The sequence below is a fragment of the Achroia grisella genome, unplaced genomic scaffold, assembly GCF_030625045.1.
Source record: "Achroia grisella isolate CSIRO2021 unplaced genomic scaffold, CSIRO_AGI_Agris_v1 utg511, whole genome shotgun sequence".
Taxonomy (NCBI): Eukaryota; Metazoa; Arthropoda; class Insecta; order Lepidoptera; family Pyralidae; genus Achroia; species Achroia grisella.
In genome coordinates, this window is record NW_026712905.1 from 580,857 (window position 1) to 608,448 (window position 27,592).

The 27,592-nt window shown below is 33.9% G+C and overlaps 1 protein-coding gene across 1 annotated transcript in view; it reads left to right on the forward strand.

Moving 5' to 3' along the window:
- LOC131846391 (hemicentin-2-like) overlaps nucleotides 1-27,592 on the forward strand; it is a 179,869-nt gene that overhangs the window by 116,015 nt on the left and 36,262 nt on the right. Inside the window, exon 4 of the mRNA XM_059195668.1 lies at nucleotides 26,732-26,940. Within this exon, the coding sequence (XP_059051651.1) occupies nucleotides 26,732-26,940 (209 nt within the window). The remainder of the gene's footprint in view (nucleotides 1-26,731; nucleotides 26,941-27,592) is intronic.

The following is a 27,592-nucleotide window of genomic DNA, read 5'->3' on the forward strand; positions in this document are numbered from 1 at the left end:
CCTAAATTTTCACTCTTCTATCTCTAACACCTATTTTTGAATAGCGATAAAAAATTTACATGGCAATACGCGGTCAGCTGATATTAAAATAAATATAGCAATATTCCTCCAGCAAACATATTATTATTCACTCACTTTTGGTTTGATACACCCTTTACAATTAACTCGACAGAGTTCAGTAATAAATTTAAGTGACACAAATCACTGTCTGTCTGTCTGTAATATCTATTTCAAAACGACATCAGTCCATTGAGCGGTCGGTTGTCAATTATTTAGCTTCATTATAAAACCACTGTTATATCTGGCCAAATATAATAATAATAATAATATCAGGACAATTCACACAGCGCCATCTAGACCCAAGTTAAGCTAGCTAAAGCTTGTGTTATGGGTACTAGATAACTGATACATGTACATAGATATTTTTTTTTGTAAATACATACATATTATACATAGAAAACACCCAGACCGATACAAACAATCATACTCATGAATACAAATGTTTGTGCCGTGCGAGGAATCGAACCCGCGACCATCGGTCGTAAAGCGGTGTGCTAGACCGCTAGACCACCGAGGTCGTCAAAATATATATATACATGTACTAGCGACTCGCCCCGGCTTCGCACGGGTGTACAAGTATTATATATATAAAGCTTCCTCTTGAATCACTCTATCTATTAAAAAAAACCGCTTCAAAATCCGTTGCGTAGTTTTAAAGATTTAAGGATACATTGGGATGGACAGACAGCGACAGCGACTTTGTTTTATGAAAATTCTAAAATTATACATATATATATTGTTAAATATCCTACTTTGAATATTGTCTCATTATTATAGCTGTTTGGGTTTGTTCCGTTGCTTTTAAAAAGGTGAAATAACTTTGGCGCCAAAATGTAAAAAAACATAATATTATAGAGATCAGAAGTGAACTGTAGAGAAAATATATATATTGTCATATTTATTACATAAATACGTTATAACAGTTTTCAAAGTGATGTAATGTACAAATATATTTAAGGCTACAAATTAAAGATATATGTTTAGTGATTACAGTTTTAATTGTTAGTTTAGAAGATTCCCTAATTAAACATATATTATTATAGCTGTCCCGGCAAACGATGTCTTGTCATATGAATTAATATCGCTATTAAATAGGGGTTGATGGTAGAAAGGTAAAATTTAGTATTGTATGTATTTTTATTGCCACATTATAAAAAAATAAAAAAAAATTTTGACCAAAAAGTAAAAATAAAATTTTACACAAACCATGAACAACTTTTAACTTAGAGGTATGAAAAATAGATAGTAGCCGATTCTCAGACCTACTGAATATGTATATAAAATTTAGTAAAAATCGGTCAAGCCTTTTCAGTAACAATGTTACCATACTCCTGTATGGTTACTAACGTTGTGATATAAGAATTTTATGTATAAAATATCTATTTAAAAGTGCTTATATTAAGTTTATTTGATTAAAGATTATTTCCACGGACTCCTAAACGAGTAAAGCGCAATGGTTTTAAATGAAAGAAGAAAATATATTTAAATAAAAACAAAATGTTCATTCATAATAATTGCATTGCAAATTGATCTTCCACCCTTCGTATTTAGAGTGAATTTGCTTTGTACAACAATATGCTATCGAGACATAAGGGTGCAAACTCGTGACGTCACGTTTCATTGGCTCCATCTCAGACGTGTCGACTGTGGCTGAAGTGACAAACTTATTGGACATTCTTACATTCTTCGACATAAAGATATAATATTTTTTATATATCTATACTAGCTGTGCCCGCAGTTTCACCCACGTAATTTATAGCCTATATGTTATTCTCATGTACAAGTTATATTATACTGTAAAGTTAAATCAAAATCCGATCAGTAGTCAGCATGAAAGAATAACGAACATCCATGCATACTGACAAACTTTCGTATTTATAATATTAGTAAGGGTTTTTTATAACTGTGGCAATTTATATTGTAGGTGTGGTTTTTGTCATGAAGATACTGAAGTAATAAAGTTTAATGTAATCTTTAAAACCACGCAACGGATTTTGAAGCGGTTTCTTTTAATAGATAGAGTGATTCAAGAGGAAGTTTTATATATATAATACATGTAAACTCGTGCGAAGCCGGGGCGAGTAGTTACTCTATATAAAGTATAAGTGTACGAAATTTTATACTCCTCTGTCCGCTTTTGCTAAATTGATTTTGATAAATTCCACCCCTAAGGGGATAAAATAGGGGACGAAAGTTTGTATAAATCTTCTTACATTTTCGACTGATTGAACTGCAATTAAAGAATGGAGCTAATATGATGAAGACGTTCGCTTAAATAGGATTTTGAGAAATTTAACCCCCATGGGGATAAAATAAGGGATGATGCAGGATGTAAATGTATTAGTTTGAACCTATCTGTACCTAATGGAACGAATAAGTTGAGACGAACAAAATAATTTTTAGTTCTTTAGGCTACTTTTATTTTAGAAAAATAAAGTTAAATTCCACACGGATGCAGTCGCGGGAACAGATAGTAGATAAATAATATAGTTGACATGATTTTTCTAGACAGCGTCTACAAATGAAATGTCAATCATATGAATGTACACAATAGGGTTTTGCGGAAGCCAAGAAAATAACACAAACAGATAATTCTCCCTCTATTTGCTCTATTTTATGTGAATTTCACATATGAATACACTATAATCAAGACAATCCAATGAACTTCTATTTAATAACGGATGTCAATATTTTTGTTTAAAAGGAACAAAGTCTTAAGTATCTATCTTTGTTTTATATACCTTATGCCCTTGAATTTATAGTCCATATTCAGATATTGATTTTCGTTTAAAATGAAGAAAGACATATGTATCTATGTAAATATATTTGATTTGTAGACCTTATCGTCTTTAATTTACAGTCTATATTCACACACTGTTCGGTACATTGTTTTATATATTAAACATACTCTTTAGCGAGCAATTTTTCAGTAGTGGTTTTAGTTAAGGATCTTATTTTTTTACCTAAAATACGAGTACAAAAATGAAATAATTTCCTCTTAGTGATATTAGTTTAGATAAATAAAAATTATAAAAAATAAAATAAAATCCATTTCTAAAATGAAATCAATCAAATGTTAAATAACTTATAAATTAAACGCGTTTGATAATATCAAAGCGTAACTTCAGTAAAATTAATTTGTAATATGTATTCGGTTCCTAATAATCTGAGGATCCTTAATAAATAAGCCGGCTTGAAGTAATTTATTTTTTGTGTTTATTATATAGTAATTATATCGCTATGATAATAATCATATATACTCAGAGGGGAATAAGTTTGCAATATATACAATGAGAGGGGAAATGGTGTTTAAATATATATAACTCAAAGGTGACTGACTGACATAATGATCTATCAACGCACAGCCCAAACCACTGGACGGATCGGGCTGAAATTTGCCATGTAAGTAGATGTTATGACGTAGGCATCCGCTAAGAAAGGATTTTGGTAAATTCCACCCCCAAGGGGATAAATTAAACGCGAGCGAAGCCGCGAGCAAAAGCTAGTCGTTTATAATTGGGAACAAAAATGAATCCCTAATATCGGGCTACTCGAATAAATACTCCAATAGACTATTGCTATTAAGTAAAAACAACATATGCATCACGACTAGGACACTGCAAATTGAACAAACATATGGCAAACCTACGCCTATGTACAACAAAAATCTGCAGATTTTGCCAAACTGAAGAGGAATTGCCACTACACATCCTATGTGGTTGTAGCTCACGCGTACATAAACTTATATATATCTATATCTCCTTTGGACAGCTTACACTCTTTCCCGAGGATATAAAAACCATCGCTCCTAAGAATATACGATAATCTGCCACGGTAGCGCCGATACGCCACCCCCTTCAGATAGTAGTCCTCCTTCATAAAGGTGGGCAACATGATGGGACCGGGCTAAAACGCCTTGAAACTCGACTCCAGCTAGTTACCCTCACTGTCAGGTTACTCCTGGTCTGTATGAAGTCGTCAATGTCCTGCTCCTTAGTGGCGTAGTGTAGGCGGGACAGGTACATTGCCGTGGTCGGTGGAGGAGCATTATAGTTTTAAGTTATTAAATGGCTCACACTCAGCATGTGCTATCAGAGCGCTGTTATTCTGTGTAGCCCAAAAATGTCCATACATACGACCGAAGAGCAAGACAAAAAGTTACCTAAGTTTAAAACAAAAATTAATATCCAATCTACACTTATGAAAAAGTTGTCATGACTTTTACAGGACTTCTTACATTCGGGCCGCTGGCTAGCACCATTTCATATTTTTAACCATTTATATTTTTATACGAATTACATTCTGACGGGTGGTGATGGGTTTTCTAAAAGCAAAGAAAGTTCAGTTATTTGTTTAATTCTAAATTACAATTAGGAATCGCGATTGATACGTCTTATAACTGAAGTCGCGTTCGTGACTAAATCTAGAGTGTCTGTCCACTTGCCACACTGTGTTCTCGTATCTTTTGGACGCCGTTCTTTTGAGTCATCGTCTGCTGGAAAGTATTGGAACATACTTTTCAAGAACAATCGCTGTATCCATGCCGATTGTGTAACTACAAATAGGTAGATATATGGACCTAGGGGGTTTGAACCCGTAACATATAAATGTCTTGTTGATATGGTTAAGGCTAAGGTTGCCTGGAAGAGATCACTTTTTAGCGATAAGGCCCATTGTTACCTTTTTGTCTTGTTTATTATTGTATTTTTTTTATTATTATCACTGTATCATTATATTTTCTTTTCTCTTTATTTATTAGCAGCTTAGCACAATAGTGAGCATGTTAGCTCCGTGTTGACTTCTTAATCAATTACATTACATCTAAACTTTAAATTACTATAAAGACAAATCTTACCTACTTTTATCTACAAATTTATAAATTAGTACCGATTGTTTTGATACAGGTTCTGATAAAATACTCTGTTCTGTTGTGATAAAATTATATTCTTTTATTTTTTTTTATTTTTATTATCATTATACTTAATTGTATGTAACTGTATTTTTCTGTGAGAGGAACAATAAAGAGTTTCATTCATTCATTCATTCATTTATGGTTTTATTATTGCTCTTGCCTTCTACAATACGATCATATAGTTTGTTACGACATATATTTTTATTATATACTGGTATACTCTCATATTGCGTCTTTAATTACTGCTTTAATCTGCTTCATGCAGGTGTACCTATGGAGATGACTTCGTACAAAACGCACTTTAATAAAATTAGTTAACTAGACTCGTACATCCATTGGGTGCCACGTAATATAACGTCGGAATGGTGTGTGCATTCGTGATTTGCAATTACGTGACGTATGTCAAGGTACTCGCAGTTACGGGTCGTTACTCGCGTTACCGTATCCGATCTTACAGAGATATGGTTTGGTTTAAGTCATGAGAGGGAGCGGACATAATCTCTAGGTTTTGTAGTGCATCAGAGATGTTTTGCAGCGGGGATAGTTGGCTTTGAAGCCATAATAAATAAATAATCCTGGACAATTAATACAACAATATATACCTTGCTTAAGTAAGCTTGCTAAGCTTGTATTATGGGTACTAGATAACTGATACAAAAACATAGTTTTTTTTTTCATGTACATAGAAACACCCAGACCGTTACAATCCATCAATCAATAAATCATACTCATAAATACAAATGTTTGCACCGAATCGAACCCGCGATCATTGAATGTAAAGCGCTGTGCTAAACCGCAAGACCACCGAGGCCGTCAACTTTGTATAAAGTCATTTGCATACCGCTATATCGCCTAATTCAGCCACCTAGTAGGTTACTTTGTAATATGCGTTTCGGTGTAAGCAGACTTTTTTAGAACTTTTAAAGGAGAACAATTCCTTCATACATATATTTTGCGTAGCTTTAACAGTTTATGCAGTGCATATATATACTTTTTACATAACTAACTTTATACAGCGCAGCGCACATAGCAGAAACATACAAACTGAATATTTGCTACATTTTTCATTGCTGCCGCTCTTATTGATTATAGCGTGATGTTATATAGCTTAGAGCACTCTGGATTAATATACATTTCTTACAGTGAAAGAATTTTTTAAATCGGATCAGCAGAACCGGAGATTACGCCGAACAAACAAACATACAAACTTTACCTCTCTGTATTATGAATAGTAAGTATGTAGTACCTACACATACATATATAATATAAAGAGGTAAAATACAAAAGGTTAAAAATAAGTAAATGTTTTATTATTTTTATATTTAACTAGCTACCCACCCCGGCTTTGCACAGGTGTACTTATAAACCTTCCTCTTGAATCACTCTATCTATTAAGAAAAACCGCTTCAAAATCCGTTGCGTAGTTTTAAAGATTTAAGCACACATAGGGACGGACAGACAGCGACAGCGACTTTGTTTTATACTATGTAATGATAAAAGTATAATAACATTCCAATGAAGGTATATTGTGAAATATCAGCATAGTAAATCTGATCACAGGTTAAAGTCACAAGTGGCAGCGGAAAGATAGGTAACGTTTTATCGTCTCTTAAACGATACCTGCTAGCGTAGCTCGTTACTCCGTGACATTGTTTGTGGTCCAAGTTATAAACGAACGACTAAAAATATTTCAATTTATTTAAATAATAAATAAATTATTTTATACTACGACTAGCTGTTCCCTCGAATTCGTCCGCGTGGAATTTTATTTATTTATCTTCTTCAGTTCTTCTCAATTGGATCTATATACCGAACTGGACGGTTGGGAAAAAAATAAATTTAGAATGTTAAAATTTGACGTTCATAAGCGGCTAAAATGTCTACATGAATAAATGATTTTTGAATTTGAATTTGAACTTTATAAAATAAAAGTAGCCTATTGATCTAACAATTTTTTTGTTTGTCTTAATTTATTCGTTCCATTAGGTACTGATAGGTTCAAACTAATACATTTACATCCTGCATCATCCCTTATTTGCTCCCCATGGGGTTGAATTTATCAAAATCCTATTTAAGCGAACGTCTTCATCATAGTAGCTCCAATCTTTAATTTCAGTTCAATCAGTCGAAAATCTAAAAAGATTTATACAAACTTTCATCCTCTATTTTATCCCCTTGGGGGTAGAATTTATCAAAATCCTTTCTTAGCGGATGCCTACGTCATAACATCTACCTGCATGCCAAATTTCAGCTCGATCCGTCCCGTGGTTTGGGCTGTGCGTTGATAGATCACTGTCAGTCAGTAACCTTTGAGTTATATATATTTAGATGGTGGGGTGTCACGCTCACGTTGTCTAAATCAAACTGTTGTTAAATCGTCATACAAGAGTTTTTATGGTAAGCCATCTTAGAGATTTCTGCCGGTCCTGTGCCTCCGGCAATAGCCGCTTCATCCGATTATCTTGGAGTTTTTAATGGATATGAGTTTCACCTAGTTATTCCAATAATCTCCATGAGAGATTTTCTACAAGTAAAATAAAATATTTAATTTACACTCCATGTTTATTAGGAAATCTTCTTTAAAAACAATGAAAAGTGTAATCACTAATTTCTAAAATTAAATTCTTTATTTTATAGCTTTCAATATGTATTTCTAACCATTACATGCACTTCATAACTGATATATTCAATAATAAATATGACAATATATATAGATATATTTGGTCTAAAGTTTTCTTAAATCTCTAATCTCTCTCTACAATATTATTTTTATCTTTTTTTTTTGTCAACATTTTGGCGCCAAAGTTAATTTATAGTACTTTTTTTTATATGGAGTAAGGGCAACGGAACAACATCAAAAGGTTATATATATATTATTAAAATTAACAACAAATAATTGACATTAATTAATAACATTAAAGAAACAATTAAATGATATAAATTATAATATTTAGATAATAATAAAAGTGGGATATTTAACACTCCGAGTTTTGAAATTTCTGTTTAAACGGTAAAAAAGTTAACGTTTATTTCTATAGACATGCCATCGCAACTCTTATATCATGATAAGAGTAATATTATGTCATAATGCTTTTAATTACTATTAATTAATTTTACGGCTTCAGTGGTCTAGCGGTTTAGCACACCGATTTACTTCCGATGGTCGCGGGTTCGATTCTTCGCACGGCGCATTTGTATTAATGAGTATGATTTGTATTCACGAGCCGAGTTTCTTGTCAGTTCTTCTTATCTCGATATCATTCCGAACTGACGGTAGATTTGACATATCATAAGAGTCTGTAATAGACTTACATGAATAAAGATATTTTGAAATTTGAATTGTTTGTATCGGTCTGGGTGTTTGTCATACATAGAGTATGTATTTACATATTGTCTAGTACCCATACAAGTTCACTTACCATGGGACTAGATGGCGCTGTGTTAATTGTTCAGGATTATATTTAAATGGTCTTAATTAATAATGATATATCTACATTTATTTGCTCTTCCTCATATAAATATTTAGTGAACAAAATTAATACTGTTTATTTCGTTGCATATGTTTTGGTATTCCGGCGATATACTTTCCGTATTTAGTAAATCCAAGTTGATGTCAGAGAGGAATTTGTATACCGGGCTGGCTCGTTACGCGTATAACATAGATGTGTTGTAAGTTATAAACGGTAGCGTGTAAATAAACGCTAATATAATTAAACTGTAAAAAATCAAAATTAATAAACATATGTAGTTTTACAGTATCAATATAGAAAGACCTGTATTTTATTATTGCAATGTGACAATGTATAAAAAATATAGTATGTTCAAAATATTAAAACATATATCTAATTAGATGTCATTTTAGGGAAGTTAATATTCATTATTTAATGGTATTACGAACGAGCGGTAGATTAAAAAAATGTAATGACTATTCAAAAGTGCTTCAATGTAAGTTTATTTGAATAAATGATTTTCTATTCTATTCTATATTATTTTATTTATATCCGCTAACATTTGCATGTGTGATCACAAATATTCAGCGCGGAAACTTGACCACATCTACTGGAAGTGTTACGACCTACTCTACTAGAATAAATTCCGCCCGTTATTGAATCTACAGCCATATTGAGACACGTATTTTCCCTTTCGCCTAAATTTGTTCACTAGTAGTGAATGTCTTAACGCTTCCAGTAGAGGTGGTAAATAATAATAATAATAATAATAATCTCAGGACAATTCACACAGCGCCATCTAGGCCCAAGTTAAGCTAGCTAAAGCTTGTGTTATGGGTACTAGATAACTGATACAAATACATAGATATTTTTTTTTGTAAATATATACATATTATACATAGAAAATACCCAGACCGATACAAACAATCATACTCATATATACAAATGTTTGTGCCGTGCGAGGAATCGAACCTGCGACCATGGGTCGTAAAGCAGTGTGCTAGACCGCTAGACCACCGAGGTCGTCAAATTTTCACATATTTTATTTTCTATCAAAACCTACAGCATACATATTTTCTAAATATATATAACTCAAGGGTAACTGACATAGTGATCTATCAACGCACAGCCCAAACCACTGGACTGCCACTGACTTTGGCATGCAGGTGGATGTTATTACGTAGGCATCCGCTAAGAAAGGATTTTGATTAATTCTACCCCCAAGGGGATAAAATAGGGCATGAAAGTTTGTATGAAACTTTGTCAATTTTAAACTGATCGGGCTGAGACTTTGCATGCATAAAGCTACTATGATGTAGGTATCCTCTAAGAAAGGATTTTGATAAATTTCACCCATAAAGGTATAAATTAAAGCGAGCATAGCCGTGGGCAAAAACTAGTATTTTATAGAATTAAAAAATGTATACAATCCACGGCTTTGGTTGTCTAGCGTTTTGACACACCGCTTTACTTGATCTCGGGTTCGATTCCTCACACGGTGCAAACATTTGTATTCATGAGTTTGATTGATTGTATTAACCTGGCTGTATTCTATATATTATATTTGTATTTACAAAAATATATATTATTGTTTCTATCTGTCTTTGTGTTTTCTATGTTACAAAAAAATATATATAAGTATTTATATCAGTTATCTAGTACCCATGACACAAGTCACACACACATCTGTTTATCTTGGGACTAGATGGCGCTGTGTTCTTTATCCAGGGTTATTTATTTATTTATTCAATCATCCATATACCAAAAACTGCTTTCCATGGGACAAGATGGTGCTGTGTTAATTGTCCAGGGTTAGTTATTTATTTATTCAATCATCTATTACCCATAAAAACTGCTTTCCATTGGACAAGATGGTGCTGTGTTAATTGTCCAGGGTTAGTTATTTATTTATTCAATCATCTATTACCCATAAAAACTGCTTTCCATTGGACAAGATGGTGCTGTGTTAATTGTCCAGGGTTAGTTATTTATTTATTCAATCATCTATTACCCATAAAAACTGCTTTCCATTGGACAAGATGGTGCTGTGTTAATTGTCCAGGGTTAGTTATTTATTTATTCAATCATCTATTACCCATAAAAACTGCTTTCCATTTTGCTGTGTTAATTGTCCAGGGTTAGTTATTTATTTATTCAATCATCTATTACCCATAAAAACTGCTTTCCATTGGACAACATGGTGCACACAATTGTCCAGGGTTAGTTATTTATTTATTCAATCATCTATTACCCATAAAAACTGCTTTCCATGGGACAAGATGGTGCTGTATTAATTGTCCAGGGTTAGTTATTTATTTATTCAATCATCTATTACCCATAAAAACTGCTTTCCATGGGACAAGATGGTGCTGTGTTAATTGTCCAGGGTTAGTTATTTATTTTTTCAATCATCTATTACCCATAAAAACTGCTTTCCATGGGACAAGATGGTGCTGTGTTAATTGTCCAGGGTTAGTTATTTATTTTTTCAATCATCTATTACCCATAAAACTGCTTTCCATGGGACAAGATGGTGCTGTGTTAATTGTCCAGGGTTAGTTATTTATTTTTTCAATCATCTATTACCCATAAAAACTGCTTTCCATGGGACAAGATGGTGCTGTGTTAATTGTCCAGGGTTAGTTATTTATTTTTTCAATCATCTATTATCTTTCCATGGGACAAGATGGTGCTGTGTTAATTGTCCAGGGTTAGTTATTTATTTAATCCTCTTAGGGGAGAGGGGAGCAAGACGGGGTACTTAAGGTTTGAAGTCCAATAAAATGAACAATGTTAATCTTTTGTAGATTTTTTTATTTTAATAATAATAATTGCTAATTAGTCTTTAATAATTTGTGCTTATTTGTAACTCTTGTTATCATCAAAAAAGTATAAATCGAATAATTGCAGTCGTGTTAAACCGGAACGCTTCGCTATCACAAATTAAATTGAGGGTAGACGCAATTATAAACCGTTTAATTTACCTTAGATCCTTAAACGAATCGGGTCAAATGAACAGACGCCTTTCTTCTCTATATTAATTAAGAAGCTGGCTGGATGCGGGACGGTAACAGATCGTTAGCTATGACTTGATTCAATTTGTAGCACAAGTCACAAGCCGTAGTCTTAGTAGTAGTAGAATATCTTAATCTTAATAATAATATAAACGCAAAACTTTGCAAATATGGACGTTTGTTACTCTTTCAAGCAACAACTGAACTGAACTGAATGGATTTTGATGAACCTTACATTTTGTGTTCTTTTTTGAGGATTGATAATGGAATGGTGCACCCGCCTGTGCTAACGGTTTACGCTGGCGGGGCACCAGGGAAGGATGATAAGATGAACATGAGGTCAGGCCAGTTAGCCCATCGTGCAAATTCACCAGGAATTTAATACGATGGTTTCCAGGGGGAACCGCGTGGAGGTCGACCTGACATGGTACATTGCTAGCAATGGGGTTATCAATCCACATTACTAATAATCCCCTTCCCCCCTACATTTTGTTATTCTGATGCACAAGCTATACTAACAGTGTTTACTAGTTGTTACATCTTTGCCTAACAAGTATATCAACAAAATGTGTAATTGGTAGATCAAATTTCTTCATAAATATATTCAGAATGCTGTTGGGACTGCAGCGCTTTCTGATGAACAAAAATTAAAAACAACACTTTTCAAGTAGGATTAAATATTACATTCATTTTAATACAATTTAAGAAGTTTTTTACTATTTTTATTAGGATAATTCGTAATAGCTATATTTACTATATTTTTTTTTATATTATTTAGGATCACCAACAATTGTTACAATTGTGCAATTAATTTAATTACATGTAATGGGTTATGGTCTAAATGCACAATTATTTATAGGCGAACACGGCATGCAAAATAATATACAAAAGTTATAAGAAATGAAAAATAATAAATCTTATAATAATATAACTGTTTCTTTTTATTTTTTCTTTATTATAAATAAGCTTATTATCTATTAAATAAATGTTATTTACGTTCTTTCACGCGCGATCAGAATGCGCTTACTGTTTGCACGCGGTCTTTCTCGTTCACTTTGTCTATATTTACATGGACATTCTTTCCTGCTTGAAAGCCGATCTGTACGTGAAAGGCCGTATGCGTAAAGGTGGCCGTTGCTAGTGTTTATTTTGTTTAACGACGTGATATCCAGGATTCTGTTTTTCATTAGACAATGTTCTTAAACTAATTATGGTATGGTGCTCTCACTTGCGGTATGGCTTATAACTAGGAAGAGGGTCTATAGTTCCTATTAATAACAATCCCCTGCCCTAATTTGGTCATGTTGCCACTTTTGACCAGGTAAACCATCAACTTGTTTCCGTTTTTTTATAGCATAAGGAACAACGAGATAGCGTATCACCTGATGCTAAGTGATTACCGCCGCCCATGAGCGTCCACAACACCAAACGAATTCCAAGTGCGTTTTCGGCCTTTTGAGAAGGTATAAGTTCTTTTCTCGAAGGTTTCAATATCGTAATAATAATACCGTTGCTTCCGGAAGATCCTTTGTTACCAGAAAGTTATTCCAGGATGTTGTTATGCGTTGCAAAAAGTGTCTGAAAGAGTGCAACTGCCATTCATTCAGATTGATGATCGGGGTGGTATTTTATAATTCCAGTAACAATAAAGACGGCATTATTAATTCGCCTATTGATTGAAGTAAACAACTGTATTAATTGACCACTAACTACTGACCAGGCATATTAAATTGGTTTGTCGATCATAACCCAACATCACAATATTAATGTCAGCGAGCTTACAAAGTTAGAACACAAATAGATTTTAGCTAATACTGTTGGTAAAACTGATTTCAGTTTGCATTTGCAAACTTCATTATAGAATTGAATAGAATTTCACTTCATTCACATGAACGTAATAATCACTTTAAATGGTTATTTAGTATTAAATTGTTTAAGAAGGAACTGTACCCACAGCTATCTTTAAATCACTTAATTTAAGTTGATTTTGCAGTATAAAAAAAGAATGACATTATTATTGATAGCCTCGGTGGTCTAGTGGTGTAACACACCACCGTGCTTCCGATGGTCGCGGATTCGATTCCTTGCACGACAGAAACATTTGTATTTATGAGGTTTGATCATTTGTATCGGTCTGGGTGTTTTCTATTTATGAAAAAGAATACATACCTATGTATTTATGTCAATTATCTAATACCCATAACATAAGCTGTAGCTAGCTTATCTTGGGTATAGATGGCGCTATGTGTATGTTGTCAAAAAATGATGTTACTGGACACCGAGACATTGCGTCTTAGTCCTCCAAAATAGGATCTCTCGGCGGATGCTAAGAATTCCACATAGTAACAATTTTTTCACGACATATTCTTTCAAGCGCCCGATTGGAGTAAAACGTGTTTGCACGATTTATTCCGATGTATGTATGCATTGTTTTTTAATTTTTATTTTTATGTAGTCATTTTTTATTTTCCTTAATCACGCTTGAGATCTATACATTATGAAGTAACAAAATCAGGTATTTGTTGTTTAGTCATATATCTGCCATTTTTTTCTATCTATTGCAAAAACGCGCGAAACTACATATGATTCGAGTGAGAGGGACTACATAAGGGGTAGACGGGAGGGTTCCTTCGCATTCTGGTGGGCCGGATCATTGGGCTCTCTAAAATATGGTCAAGCGCAGTGGTGGCTGGCTCATCCGTCATACTCGTGAACGGGTGCTGCTTGTGTGGACTAGTCTGCTCTAATCACTATGACTTATTTTCTCTTATTAATTGTTTAACCAGTTGTTGTGAATTGAATGTTTTTTCTATTTTATTATTTCATTGAATTAGTGCTAATCGGTGGTTTGTATTCACACACTTAAACATAAATTGTAAGTAAGAATAAATTATTTAAAAGAGCAACACACAAGTTTCTTGCTTGTTCTTCTTGTGATGAGACAGCATTCCGAATGAGCGGTAGATTAAAAAAAAAATGTTATGACTATTCAAAAGTGCTTCAATGTAAGTTTATTTGAATAAATGATTTTCTATTCTATTCTATTCTATTCTCCTTGTCTGCATTTACATGCCCAGTCTTTCCACGAAAACAGATTCGAACGTGAAAGATCATATAAGAGCAGCTAATAACTTGATTTCCGTGCGCTCTAAATATATATATATATATTTAGCAACGGTTACAACTTACCATCAATCAGGTGGACCGTCATGCGTTAGTTGGTTTGGCATATAAAAAACGATGTTTTTTTAAGAAAACAGGTTCGATTCCTCGCACGTACCCAAAACATAATCTCTGCTAGCTTGTGACTAGAGGGCGCTGCGTTTTTCTGAGTTACTCGTTATTACAATTAACAAGGCCACAAACCTGTCAAATTGAATACATCTATCTATATATAACATACTATTATACAAATAATCATATTGTATTTCGCTTTTGAACGTAGCGCATATAATTTCGTTTAAAACTTCATAATGTCGTAACCATCTACGCCGTAGCTCCGTAGCTCTGTAGCATTGTAGCGTAAGACTGTAATACAGCGCGTAGCACTCGTAGCACATTATAACCGGCTTAGATTGTTACTCGGTTCAGTTTCTATCAACTTCTTTTAAAAGGAATATCAACTTTATTTAACCTAGTAAAGAAGCACATAAATTAATATAAAACACTGTTGTTGGGTGAGGTTAGTAAGTTTAGTGTCCTCATTTTTCGTAATAAACAGGGACGTTCTTTTATACTATTAAAGAAGTAATAAAACTTTAATAGACAGTAATAATGTTACAGGACAATTCACGCAGCGACATCTAGCTCAAGCTAGAGCAAGCTCAGAGCTTTAGTTATGGGTACTATACAACTAGTATATAGGTATTTTTGTTATGTATGTATTTACAAAAAATATCTAATTATTTATATCAGTTGTCTAGAACCCATAATATAAGCTCTGCTTGCTGTGGCTCTAGATGGTGCTGTATGTGCAGGATTATTTATTACTGTTTATTACTTACATTACACGAGTATATGATATACTTAGGATAATAATTCAATCCATATACTGAATAATCAATACAATAAAGGAAAAATTCCATCCACCCACGGAGCGGGGACTTGAAAATGTGATAGAAACTTTCATAAACTTCATGTGACGTAGGTGACCACTAAAAAAGGGTTTACGGGAACTCCACCGGGACAGGCGACGGGTTATCCACTAACTTAAACTCTACTACGGTCTACTTAACCCTAGATTGAATAAGCCAACTTTTTAACCGAATTACCATAATATAACAGACGTGAACCGTACAATTCCGTGAGCCTCTTTCGGTTTGTTACCCCGCACTTAACGAAGCGTGAACCGATCGGTTTTCCGATACATGCCAAGCCTCTCGTCGAACCTGTTTGATGTTTAATTAATGATTTGTTGCGTTATATTCCGATCGAAACTTAAAACATCAATTATTAATCAATTATCATTTATTAACATCATTGTTTGGGATCGTAAACAGCCTTTTCCTTACTAATATTCTAAATGTGAAAGTATCTGTCTGTCTCTTCGTCTGCCTCAGTTTCACGATAAAACTACTAAACTGATTTAAATAAAATTTGGCACACAGATAGTCTAGACCCTGAGAAAGTTTAGTAATGCGAAAAAAGGGTTGTAGGGGGTTGAAAGAAGAGATGAAGGGTTGTATGGAAGCATCGTCATTATTGATCAATTATCATTTATTAACATCATTGTTTGTGATCGTAGACAGCCTTATCCTTACTAATATTCTAAATGTGAAAGTATCTGTCTGTCTCTCCGTCTGCCTCAGTTTCACGCTAAAACTACTAAACTGATTTAAATAAAATTTGGCACACAGATAGTCTAGACCCTGAGAAAGGACATAAGTTTAGTAATGCGAAAAAAGGGTTGTAGGGGGTTGAAAGAAGAAATGAAGGGTTGTATGGAAGCATCGTCATTATTGATCAATTATTAATTAATTATCATTTCTTAACATCATTGTTTGTGATCGTAGACAGCCTTATCCTTACTAATGTTATAAATACGAAAGTAACTGTCTGTCTATTTGTCTGCCTCAGTTTCACAACAAAACTACTATACTGATTTAAATAAAATTTAGTGCACAGATAGTCTAGACCCTAAGAAAGGACCATAGGTTTTTAATGTGAAAAAAGGGTTGTAAGGGGGTTGAAAGGGGAAATGAGGGGTTGTATGGAAGCATCATCATTTTTAAAGCTAGAAGTTGAAAACTTATTTTTAGGCTACTTATAGAATACAAATAAAGAAAAAGAGTTGGAAGGGGTTGAAAGGGTAGATGAAGGGTTGTATGGAAGTAAAATATTAAATTTGAAAAGAGAACGTCACGTGTATATAATACATATACATAAAAAAATGTAACACTTTGGCGACCCCCTTGTACCCTTAACATGTGATAATCTATAGAGAACCCCTAAATAACGCTAGCACTGTCTCGTCAGCCAGTATTTCTTATTTATGGAAGAAACTGCAATTTTTATGTACAATGTAAAGTTATGAAATTTAATTCTAATATTAAACAATATTTCATACTTTAATGTCGGTTCTCAGATAATCCCGACATGAGAAATAGGTGATTACGTTTTATGTGTGTTTCCAACATTCCGTTGCTATAATTCAAGGAGATACTTAGATGTAACAATACCTAACGTAATATTGTATCTTATGAAATATCAAATTATGGGCCACAAAAACTAGATACTGTTTATACAAAGTGGATGCTCATTCAAAATTCAACCGTAATTAATTTTATTTAAGGCTGTTTGACATTGAGTAATTCTATATTCAAATTCAAAATTTAATTCAAAATATCTTTATTCAGATGCATAGACCTACAGTCTATTACAGACTCTTATGTCAAATCCACCATCAGTTCGGAATGATTTCGAGATGATGAAAGAAAAACAATATTAATTTTTTCTCATTTTCGCACACTTTAACAAAAAACAAAAGCGTATATATATATGGGTGTGTGTCAAATACATACTAGTATCTGTAATGAAGTAGCCGCCGAACTCTTCTGCGACGGAAAAACCTATAAATAATAGAATAGAATTGAAAATCATTTATTCAAATAAACTTAATTTAAGCACTTTTGAATAGACATAACAATTTTTTTTTACCGCTCGTTCGGAAACTCTCATCACAAGAACTAATGAAGAATTAATAAATAAATAATCCTGGACAATTAATACAACGCCATCTAGTCTCATGGTAAACAGAGCTTGTGTTATGGATATTAGATAACTGATAGAAATACGTAGATATATATTTTTTGTAAATCCATACTTAACATACATAAAAAACACTCAGACAGATAGAAACAATAATACTTATGAATACAAATGTTTGTGCCGTGCGAGGAATCCAACCCGCGACCAGCGGAGGACAACTAAAACTTCCAAAATTCATTTTTTCTTCTCTTTTTTATTTTTTTTTCTTCAAAAAAAAAAACCTTTGACATATTTAATTTTGAAGCGGTTTCGCGGAACGGAGTTCACGGGGTCAGCAAGTCTCCAATAAATTTATTTTGTGAAAAGGCACAAAATATTTTGAATATGACATGATTCTACCGATATGACGAGTATAAAAGCGAAATCCACTAACTCACTGCAAAACTGGAATTTGGAAAGGAATTCCTGGAACGAGTGACAATGGGTTCGCGCGAGGCATAGCCAATTAACAATTATACCTCGTAGTGTACACTGCCTTACTGGTGGTCGCCAGTTCGATTCCTCGCACGGTACAAATATTTATATTCAGAAGTATGATAGTTTGTTACTGCTTGCCGCGGAAATAAAGCGGCATGCAAACCGCTAGACCAAAGTGTTAAATTTTTTTTTAGTAAGCTTCAATATTTGTGACTATATGAAGTCGTATATGAATTTACGATTGTCGTAGTTGTGACGGCCTCAGTGGTCTAGCGGATAAGCCTTATTGCCGATAGTCGCTGATTCGATTCCTATTTGTATTCATGAACATAATTCTATGGTTTGGGTATTTTCTATGTATATTAGGTATTTAGAAATAGTTGTTTCAGTATCAATAACGAAGGTTCTGCTTAGCTTAGGATTAAATGGCTCTGTATGAATTGCCCAGGGTTATTATTATTGTTAAAGTAAAAATGTTATGTTTTTTTTAAACAGGAGTTGTAGATTGAAAATCCATCTGACAAACCGTTAAGATTTTTAAACATTCATGTTTAATATACATATATATAGCTCGAGACTATGGTTAGTGCAATCTAATCGAAATGTCGCGAGAGGTAAACACCTTTATCTAAATATATATAACTTAAAGGTGACTGACTGACATAGAGATCTATCAACGCACAGCCCAAACCACTGGATGGATTCTGCTGAAATTTGCCATGCAGGTAGATGTTATGACGTAGGCATCCGCTAAGAAAGGATTATGATTTATTCTACCCCCAAGAGGATAAAATAGGGGATGAAAGTTTGTACGAAATTTTGTCAATTTTAAACCGATCGGGTCGAGACTTTGCATACATAAATATACTACTATGTAGGTTTCCCCTATGAAAGGATTTTGATAAATGCCACCCCTAAGGGGATAAATTAACGCAACCGAAGCCGCGGATAACAGCTAGTTTACTTATAATTTTCAAATAGAAAACGCTGCGTTCTCAAGATATCAATTGTCTTCTGTTTCTCTTCTTCCATATTTGTTACATCGCTGGTTATAACTAAAATATATTATCTATACATATTCTATACATATAAATAAAATTGGAGTGTCTGTTTGTAATATTGTATTAAATAACCTTTTTTTACATTTGCATATGAATACGTACGTACGTACGTACACCAAAATATTTTTTTTTACAAATTTTGTCTATCTGTCTGTCTGTCTGTTTGTTCCGGCTTTGAAATTGCAGGACCGATTTTGATGGGGCTTTTTTTGACAGGTAACTGATAATGAATAAAGAGTAACTTAGGCTAGTTTTGTTTTTAAAAAAATATTTTATTTTAGAAAAATAAAGTTAGCAGCTAGAAAAAATATATAATTAGAATTAACAACTTTGATCTTTTATAATTGTTTTCAACGATTGCATCCACGCACCTCCTCGAGATTCACACAATGAGGAGACCCGTACCCAGCAGTAGGATATGAACGGTCTAAGAGATCTTTAATCTATTTGGAACCGTATAAACTCCGCTATTGATCCGCCCGCATTACATCTGTTAGCCACGGTGGTTTAGCGGTTGGTGGTTTAGTACACTGCCGTACTTCCAATAGTTGTGGGTTCAATTGCTCGCACGATGCAAATTTTTATTTATTTATTTATTCATCCAAAACTATATAAATTTTGTAGGGTGACGTAATAGTAACATATACAGTAATTATTTGGCTGGAACATAACAGCAACTTTTGCAGTAAATATCGTTATGTCGGCTAACATAGTGCAATATATATATTCAAATTCAAATTCAAAAATCATTTATTCATATAGGACATTTTAGCCGTTTATGAACGTCAAGTTTTTACATTATAATTTTTTTTTCCCTACCGTCCAGTTCGGTATATAGATCCAATTGAGAAGAACTGGCAAGAAACTCAATTGATATACTTTTTTTAAAAAACCCAGTTTATTTACAATGCATAGGTATTTATATAGGTGTCTATGTCTAATATTAAATGAAAATCCCGAACATGAAAACTATTGCCATGCACGCTCGTCATTCAAGTAGTCATTTAGTGAGTAATAGGCCTTGCTCAGTAAATATGATTTAAGAGATGTTTTGAATTTATTTAAGGGTAATTCCAATATATCAATAGTCATCTACGGTATAGTAACATTCATGTAGTCATGAATATGATTGTTTGTACTGATCTGGGCCCCTCCGATCGATCCCCCGTCCAATTCACGAGGATCGATATTACAATGGCCCGAGCCGAGGTTCGAACCCCTAGTGACTAGCCCTTAGACTAAAGTCGTATCCGTCAGGCAGGAGTTGGCCTTCAGCCGCTCCATAAGTCCTTCCGCGGGTTTGGAGTGCCATTTGCACTCGCCCCCTAACGTCCGGTGAAGCTGTAAAGGCCAGCTGTGGTCAACAGCATTAGAGTAATCCGAAAAAAAAACTGATCTGGGTGTTTTCTATATTATATATATGTCGGCGCACAACACTAGCAATCGGCTCGCTGTCGGCCCGACCCGGTTGAGGTTGACGCGCCTGTACTCTTTACAACGTCCACTACGTATGACGTGCGCATAAAATGTATATTATATATATTCTTTATTGCACTTTTAAATACAGTTCTAAACTTAACATATACAAAGTGAGCAAAGGTGGACTTATCTCTAAGAGAGATCTCTACCAGTCAACCCAACAATGTGGCATAGCTAGTAGTGAGTAGGTAACACCTGTGCAATTAACAATATTATGTTGAAATGTCCAAAAGTTGAGAAAAATAAAACATTTAAAATTCAACAAATTAAATAAATTGTAATTATATTATAATTATAATATTATATACAATAATAAATAAAATAAACATTAATAAAAGTTATATATATATACATACATATACAATTACTATAGATATCTACATATATTACACAAAATACAAATAATAAAATACATGACGAAACTAATCATACTAAGGTCGATAAATAGTGCGATTTCAACCATTTCTTAAAACAACCAATTGATGGACTTTCCTGTATCTGTACTGGTAGTTTGTTCCATAACCGAACAGCGCGAAATGAAAAGGAATTTCCTAAGAATTGAGACTTGCCAAGTGGAAGTTTTAACATTTTGGAGTGGTTTTGGCAAAGACGTCTCGGTCTAGTAGGAGGGGGCAAGAATTGAAAGCGGGATTTAAGGTAAGCAGGAGCATTGGGATTATTAAGGATGTTATAGAGCATGGTCAGGATGTGCATATTATGTCGAAGGCGGATTGGGAGCCACTTTAAACGACATATATTGTTACTTTTTAAAATATATGTCTTTTAAAATTGGAGTCAGATTATTCATATCCACCTCGGAACAGTATATATTACTCCTATCAGTTAGGAGAGGTAAATAGCTAGCTTAACACATATAACACAAGTTCTACTTACTTGGGTCTTTTTTTTAATTATCAAGTATAACTATATATCCAAGAAAGTAAAGGAAGAGACAAGGCTGTGTTGCGAACAGAACAGAAGACACAGTGGAAAATATATCACTATTTATTATTATATTTATATTACTAGCAGACCCGGCCACACGCTCTGGCTAAGGTTCTTGAATAAATTAATATTGCAACTATAAATTGAGATGTAAGCTATCTTTCAAGTTAAATCAAATTGCACACAATGTGCAAATCAAATTTAGGAGTCCATCGCGGACAAACAACGTGACACGTAATTTTTATATATAAAGATATATATTTATTGTGCATATTAATATAACTAGAGTGGCTTACCAAATATTGTAACGCATACATGACACACACTTTATCAGTTTTTTTTTTTTTTTAGAGTGACAATAAACAAGGAGGGTAGCCCTAGTAACCACTCTAGTCATATACTAGCGCTATTCAACCTTACAGGCATAGACTAGCGCTATTCAACCTTAACACATATAATATTAGTCAATGTATATAATGTTTTAAATTTTAAATATATATACTTGAAGACTGAGACCAACCGGATTTCCCTAAAGTTTAAAGTTTAAAGCAAAGTTAGATTTTGGTTACCTAACGTTGTAGAGACTGTACCAGAATCCTCGACTTTACCGGGCGCTCGACCGACGAACGACCGATCAAACGAGGACTTATCAGTTCATTGTTTAATTACATAGATTGTGTGTTGTCTTAATCTTAATCCTTATCTTTACTAATATTATAAATGTGAAAGTAGGGATGTTTGTTACGCATTTCACGCAAAAACTACTGAACCGATCATCATGAAATCATGAAATATGGTATACACCCAACACTAAAACCAGGAGCAATATTCTGCTACTGATGCTGATCTGCCCCCATTATAAGTGTTTAAATGAGCTAAACACTATATTAAAATCAGGAGAAATATCACTCTGAAAAATCGGCCCTAATATCCCCATCACTTCTCCTTATTTTAGTACCCTGTTTTAACAATCCTTAATCTATTCCGTGGCTATAAGTAGCTTAAATTGGCTAAACACTATACTAAAATTAGAAGCAATATTAGAACAATTGTGGTGGGGGCAAAATAGGGCCAGCAATCACTAAAAAATTGGCACTAATTTCCCCATCACTACTCCATATTGCCCTTTATTTTAGTGCCGTGTTCTAAGGAATCTTTACTCTATACCGTGTCCGTATAAACTGCACTATTGATCCGCCCGCATTATAATAAGTAGGTTAAATAGGCTTAACACTATACTAAAATCAGGGGCAATATTGGAACAGTTGTGGTAGGGGAAAAATAGGGCCGGCAATCACTCTGAAAAATCAGCACTAATTTTCCCATCACTACTCCATATTGCCCCTCATTTTAGTGCCTTGTTCTAAGGAATCTTTAATCTATTCCGTGGCCGTATAAAATCCGCTATTGATCCGCGCGCATTATAACAATAAGTAGGTTAAATGGGCTTAACACTATACTAAAATCAGGGGCAATATTGGAACAATCGTGATGGGGGCAAGATAGGGCCAGCAATCACTCTGAAAAATCGTCACTAATTTCCCCATCACTACTCCATATTGACGCTCATTTTAGTGCCTTGTCCTAAGGGATCTTTAATCTATTCCGTGGCCGTATAAACTCCGCTATTGATCCGCCCACATTATAACTATAAGTAGGTTAAATGGGCTTAACACTATACTAAAATCAGGGGCAATATTGGAACAATCCTGATGGGGGCAAAATAGGGCCAGCAATCACTCTGAAAAATCAGCACTAATTTCCCCATCACTACTCCATATTGCCCCTCATTTTAGAGCCTTGTCATAAGGGATCTTTAATCTATTCCGTGGCCGTATAAACTCCGCTATTGATCCGCCCACATTATAACTATAAGTAGGTTAAATGGGCTTAACACTATACTAAAATCAGGGCAATATTGGAATAATCGTGATGGGGCAAAATAGGGCCAGCAATCACTCTGAAAAATCAGCACTAATTTCCCCATCACTACTCCATATTGCCCCTCATTTTAGAGCCTTGTCATAAGGGATCTTTAATCTATTCCGTGGCCGTATAAACTCCGCTATTGATCCGCCCGCATTATATCCGTAAGCAGATTTAGAGGATTATAGCAAATCGGGTGTGTCGCATAGCCTATTTACAGTTACGGCGCTAACGAGCCGCGACCAACGCAGGGCTCGACGGATATTGAATGGTTTAAACTGCGGTCGAATGACCAGTAACGGCTAACTGTACAAATTATTTATTTATTTATTTGCATACTTAGATGCTCATCATCTGCTTCTTCCTTATCCCATTTATTTGGGGTCGGCGTAATATGTTTTTCGCTTCCATTCATCCCTATTCGCAGTCATCGCGTTATTTACTTCCTTTCTTACCATATCATCTTTCACACAGTCCATCCATCTCTTTTTCGGCCTTCCTCTGTCCTTATAACCATCCACATTCATTTGTAACACCTTTCTTAAAATATTATCCTCGTTCCTACGCATTACATGTCCATACCATGATAGACGATTACTCTTCAACCTCTCTGACACCGGCGCCACTTTCATACTTCCTCTAATGTATTCATTCTTTATCTTATCCATTCTTGACACACCACACTTGGATGCATAATTAGATACTATTGTTATAAAATCTGTCTAATTCGATAGTTAGGAATGTGTGGGTATTCCAAATTAATTATTTTATTAGTCTTAAAGAAAAACTTTGGTGTTTGTATTTTTCCCGCGTTAAAGGTTTCGTCTGATTTTTAATGCGCGAACACAACGTGAAAGATCTTTTATAGAACGTTGAGTAGAAATAAAATACTTCTATTATAACTAATTATTAGAAAATTATTCACGCTAGATAATAATAGAAAAGAATATAAGTTGTAATTTTTTTAATCTTAGATTTATTTAGGGACTTTTATCGTATGAGAATGCCAGTCCCAATGAAGATGTAACATAATGACATATATTTATTTTTGATTATTATCCATCGTGTTAATTACATTTTTTTAATCTACGATATAGGTTTTAAATTTCTTAATATATATTAATGTAAACGTCGAATTATATGAAACAATTTGTAAACTAGGATCATAAAGAGAAACATCATCATTGCCTTGCCTTTATCCCATTATTTGGGGTCGGCGCAGTATGTCATTCTCTTCCACTGCTCTCTATCGGTCGTCATATCTGAACATAATGTTCTTTTATTCATATCATCTTTCACACAATCCATCCATCTTTTCTTAGGGCGTCCTCCCTTTACATCCATCCACATTCATATTATCATAAAGAGAAACAGGAATTAAATATTGCGCCAGTGTGAGAGAACCTTTATCGGATTGTTAACGCAAGCAATCGTGTGTGCCAGCTTTATCCCCGTTTCGTTTGACAAATGTGAAGGATTCCGCTTTGCAGATAAGGAATTTTTAAAAATCTTCTTTTATACACACAACGCTCCCGGGGTACAGCTTTCTTTTTGTGTTTTTAATGTAATTCTATTGTATTATTTATTGTGGCTGCAGCCTCGTCCGCATTCGTCCAATTAAGAAAGAGCAGGCTCTGTTTACAAATATATAAATACTAGCTGTGCCCGCGGTTTCACCGCGTTAAATCAATACATATAAATAAAATTGGAGTGTCTGTTTGTAATATTGAATTAACCGTTTTTACTACATGTATATGAATATAAATACGGTACATACACCAAATTAACATTTTTTACAATTTTTGTCTGTCTGTATGTCTATCTGTTTGTTCCGGCTAATCTCTGAAGTGACTGGACCGATTTTGTCGAAACTTTTTTTGGCAGGTAGCTGATGTAATAAGGATTAACTTAAGCTATTTGTATTTTAGAAAAAATCTTTTATCAGACAGTTAATGTATATGTATTGACAACCTCGGTGGTCTAGCGGTCTAGCACACCGCTTTACGACCGATAGTCGCGGGTTCCATTCCTCGCACGGCACAAACATTTGTATTCATGAGTATGAGTGTGTATTGGTCTGGGTGTTTTCTATGTATAATATAATATGTTTGTATTTACAAAAAAAAAATCTATGTATATGTATCTGTTATCTTGTACCTATAACACAAGCTTTAGCTAGCTTAACTTGGGTCTAGATGGCGCTGCGTGAATTGTCCTGAGATTTTTTTTTATACTACTATGGTGGCAATCAAGCATACAATTATATATTATTTTGATACATATATGCTGAAAGTAGTAATAAACGATCTATCTATTTTTTATATATTATATTTTATTTATTATATATATGAGTAATATTTACAATTCACGCATATCCGAACAAAGCGTCTCTGGAGTTCTTAACCGCTATTTTCATATACTATTACATCCAAACCAATCTCCCAAGACTGAAGTGCAATGCACACATAGAACTACATTACAGCGAGCTATTTAATCATACCTACCCTTAATTGCTGTGCGGTGTTGCGGAAAATCGCCTTAACATCTTCATCATGTTGGCAGGGTAGATACATGACTAATGGCAAAGTTATCGCATACTACACCCATCAGATATATAGAATTCACTCACTTAATAGCTTATAGATAGATAGATAGATAGAATATACTTTATTTGCAACGTACAGTAAAGAAGAAGCACAAACAATATAACAAAAGACATATTTATTACATCATCAGTCAGTATATTGTCATTGTAATAACAATTGATTAAAATAATAATCTTGGACAATTCACACAGCGCCATCTAGTCATAAGCTAACCTGAGTTTATGTTATGGTACTAGACAACTGGTATAAAGAATTAAATAGATATTTTCTTGTAAATAGAAAATACTATATATATAATACTGATACAAACAATCATATTCATGAATACAAATGATTGCATAGTACGAGGAATCGAACCTACGATCATCGTGAAGTAAAGCAGTGTGCTAGTAACTGTAAACCGCTAGACTACCGAGGCCGTCAAAAAGGATAGAAATATAGAATATTTGCATTTACATATTACCAAGAGGCAATATCTCAGTAAATACAAACGACACATTATTGTTTTTATTTAATTTGTAATTGTTATATTATATTGTTATATCAAGAAGAGTCAATGAAATTCTATTCTATTCTATTCTATCTTTGTCAACAGTTTCGACGTACGCGGCCGCAGCTTCAACAAAGCCCTCCACTGGTCGGATCCGCTGGCATTCGGCAGACGAGCATATTTCGTCACCATGTCCCGACCTTCGTCCCTCACGGTGGATGCCGTACAGCTGGATGACGAAGGCATCTACAGATGCAGAGTTGACTTCAAGAATTCACCAACTAGAAACTTTCAGATACGACTCAACGTTGTAGGTAAGTATCTGACAGAGTTTAAATAGATAGTAACCAATAGAATATTATTGTTTGCATGCAACGCCAATAGATGGTGCCGTAACAAAATTAAAACGCGGTAATGTTTCGTTTTGTAGAAAGTCCATACGTATTTTATAATATAAGTTCTAGGTGTTTTCTATATATAATATGTATGTATTTATAAAATAAATATATATCTACGTATTATCAGTTATCTAGTACCCATAATACAAGCTTTAGGTAGCTTAACTTGGGACTAGATGGCGTTGTGTGAATTGTCCTGAGATTATTATTCATACCTAAAGCAAAAACTTTGTACTCATTTTTACGAAAATTGCGGGGATGGATTTTGCACACTGATAGTTAAACTAAATTGTTTTTGACAAGTACTTCAGCGTGGCTTATTGAGGTTACTTGTGACCCGCGAACTGATAGCTACTTTGCCCAGAGGGTAAGTATGGCCATTCAAAAAGGCAACTTTGCCAGTATCTTGCGTACGCTGCCTCGATGTGCCGTATTGATTGGTGATTATAATGATTATTTTAGTGATTGTTTGTAAATATGCCTATAATATAAAACTTATAGTTTATATAGAGAAAGAGTGTAGAATGCTATTTTTTTTTATTTATTTAAAATAAAACTTTAAATAAAT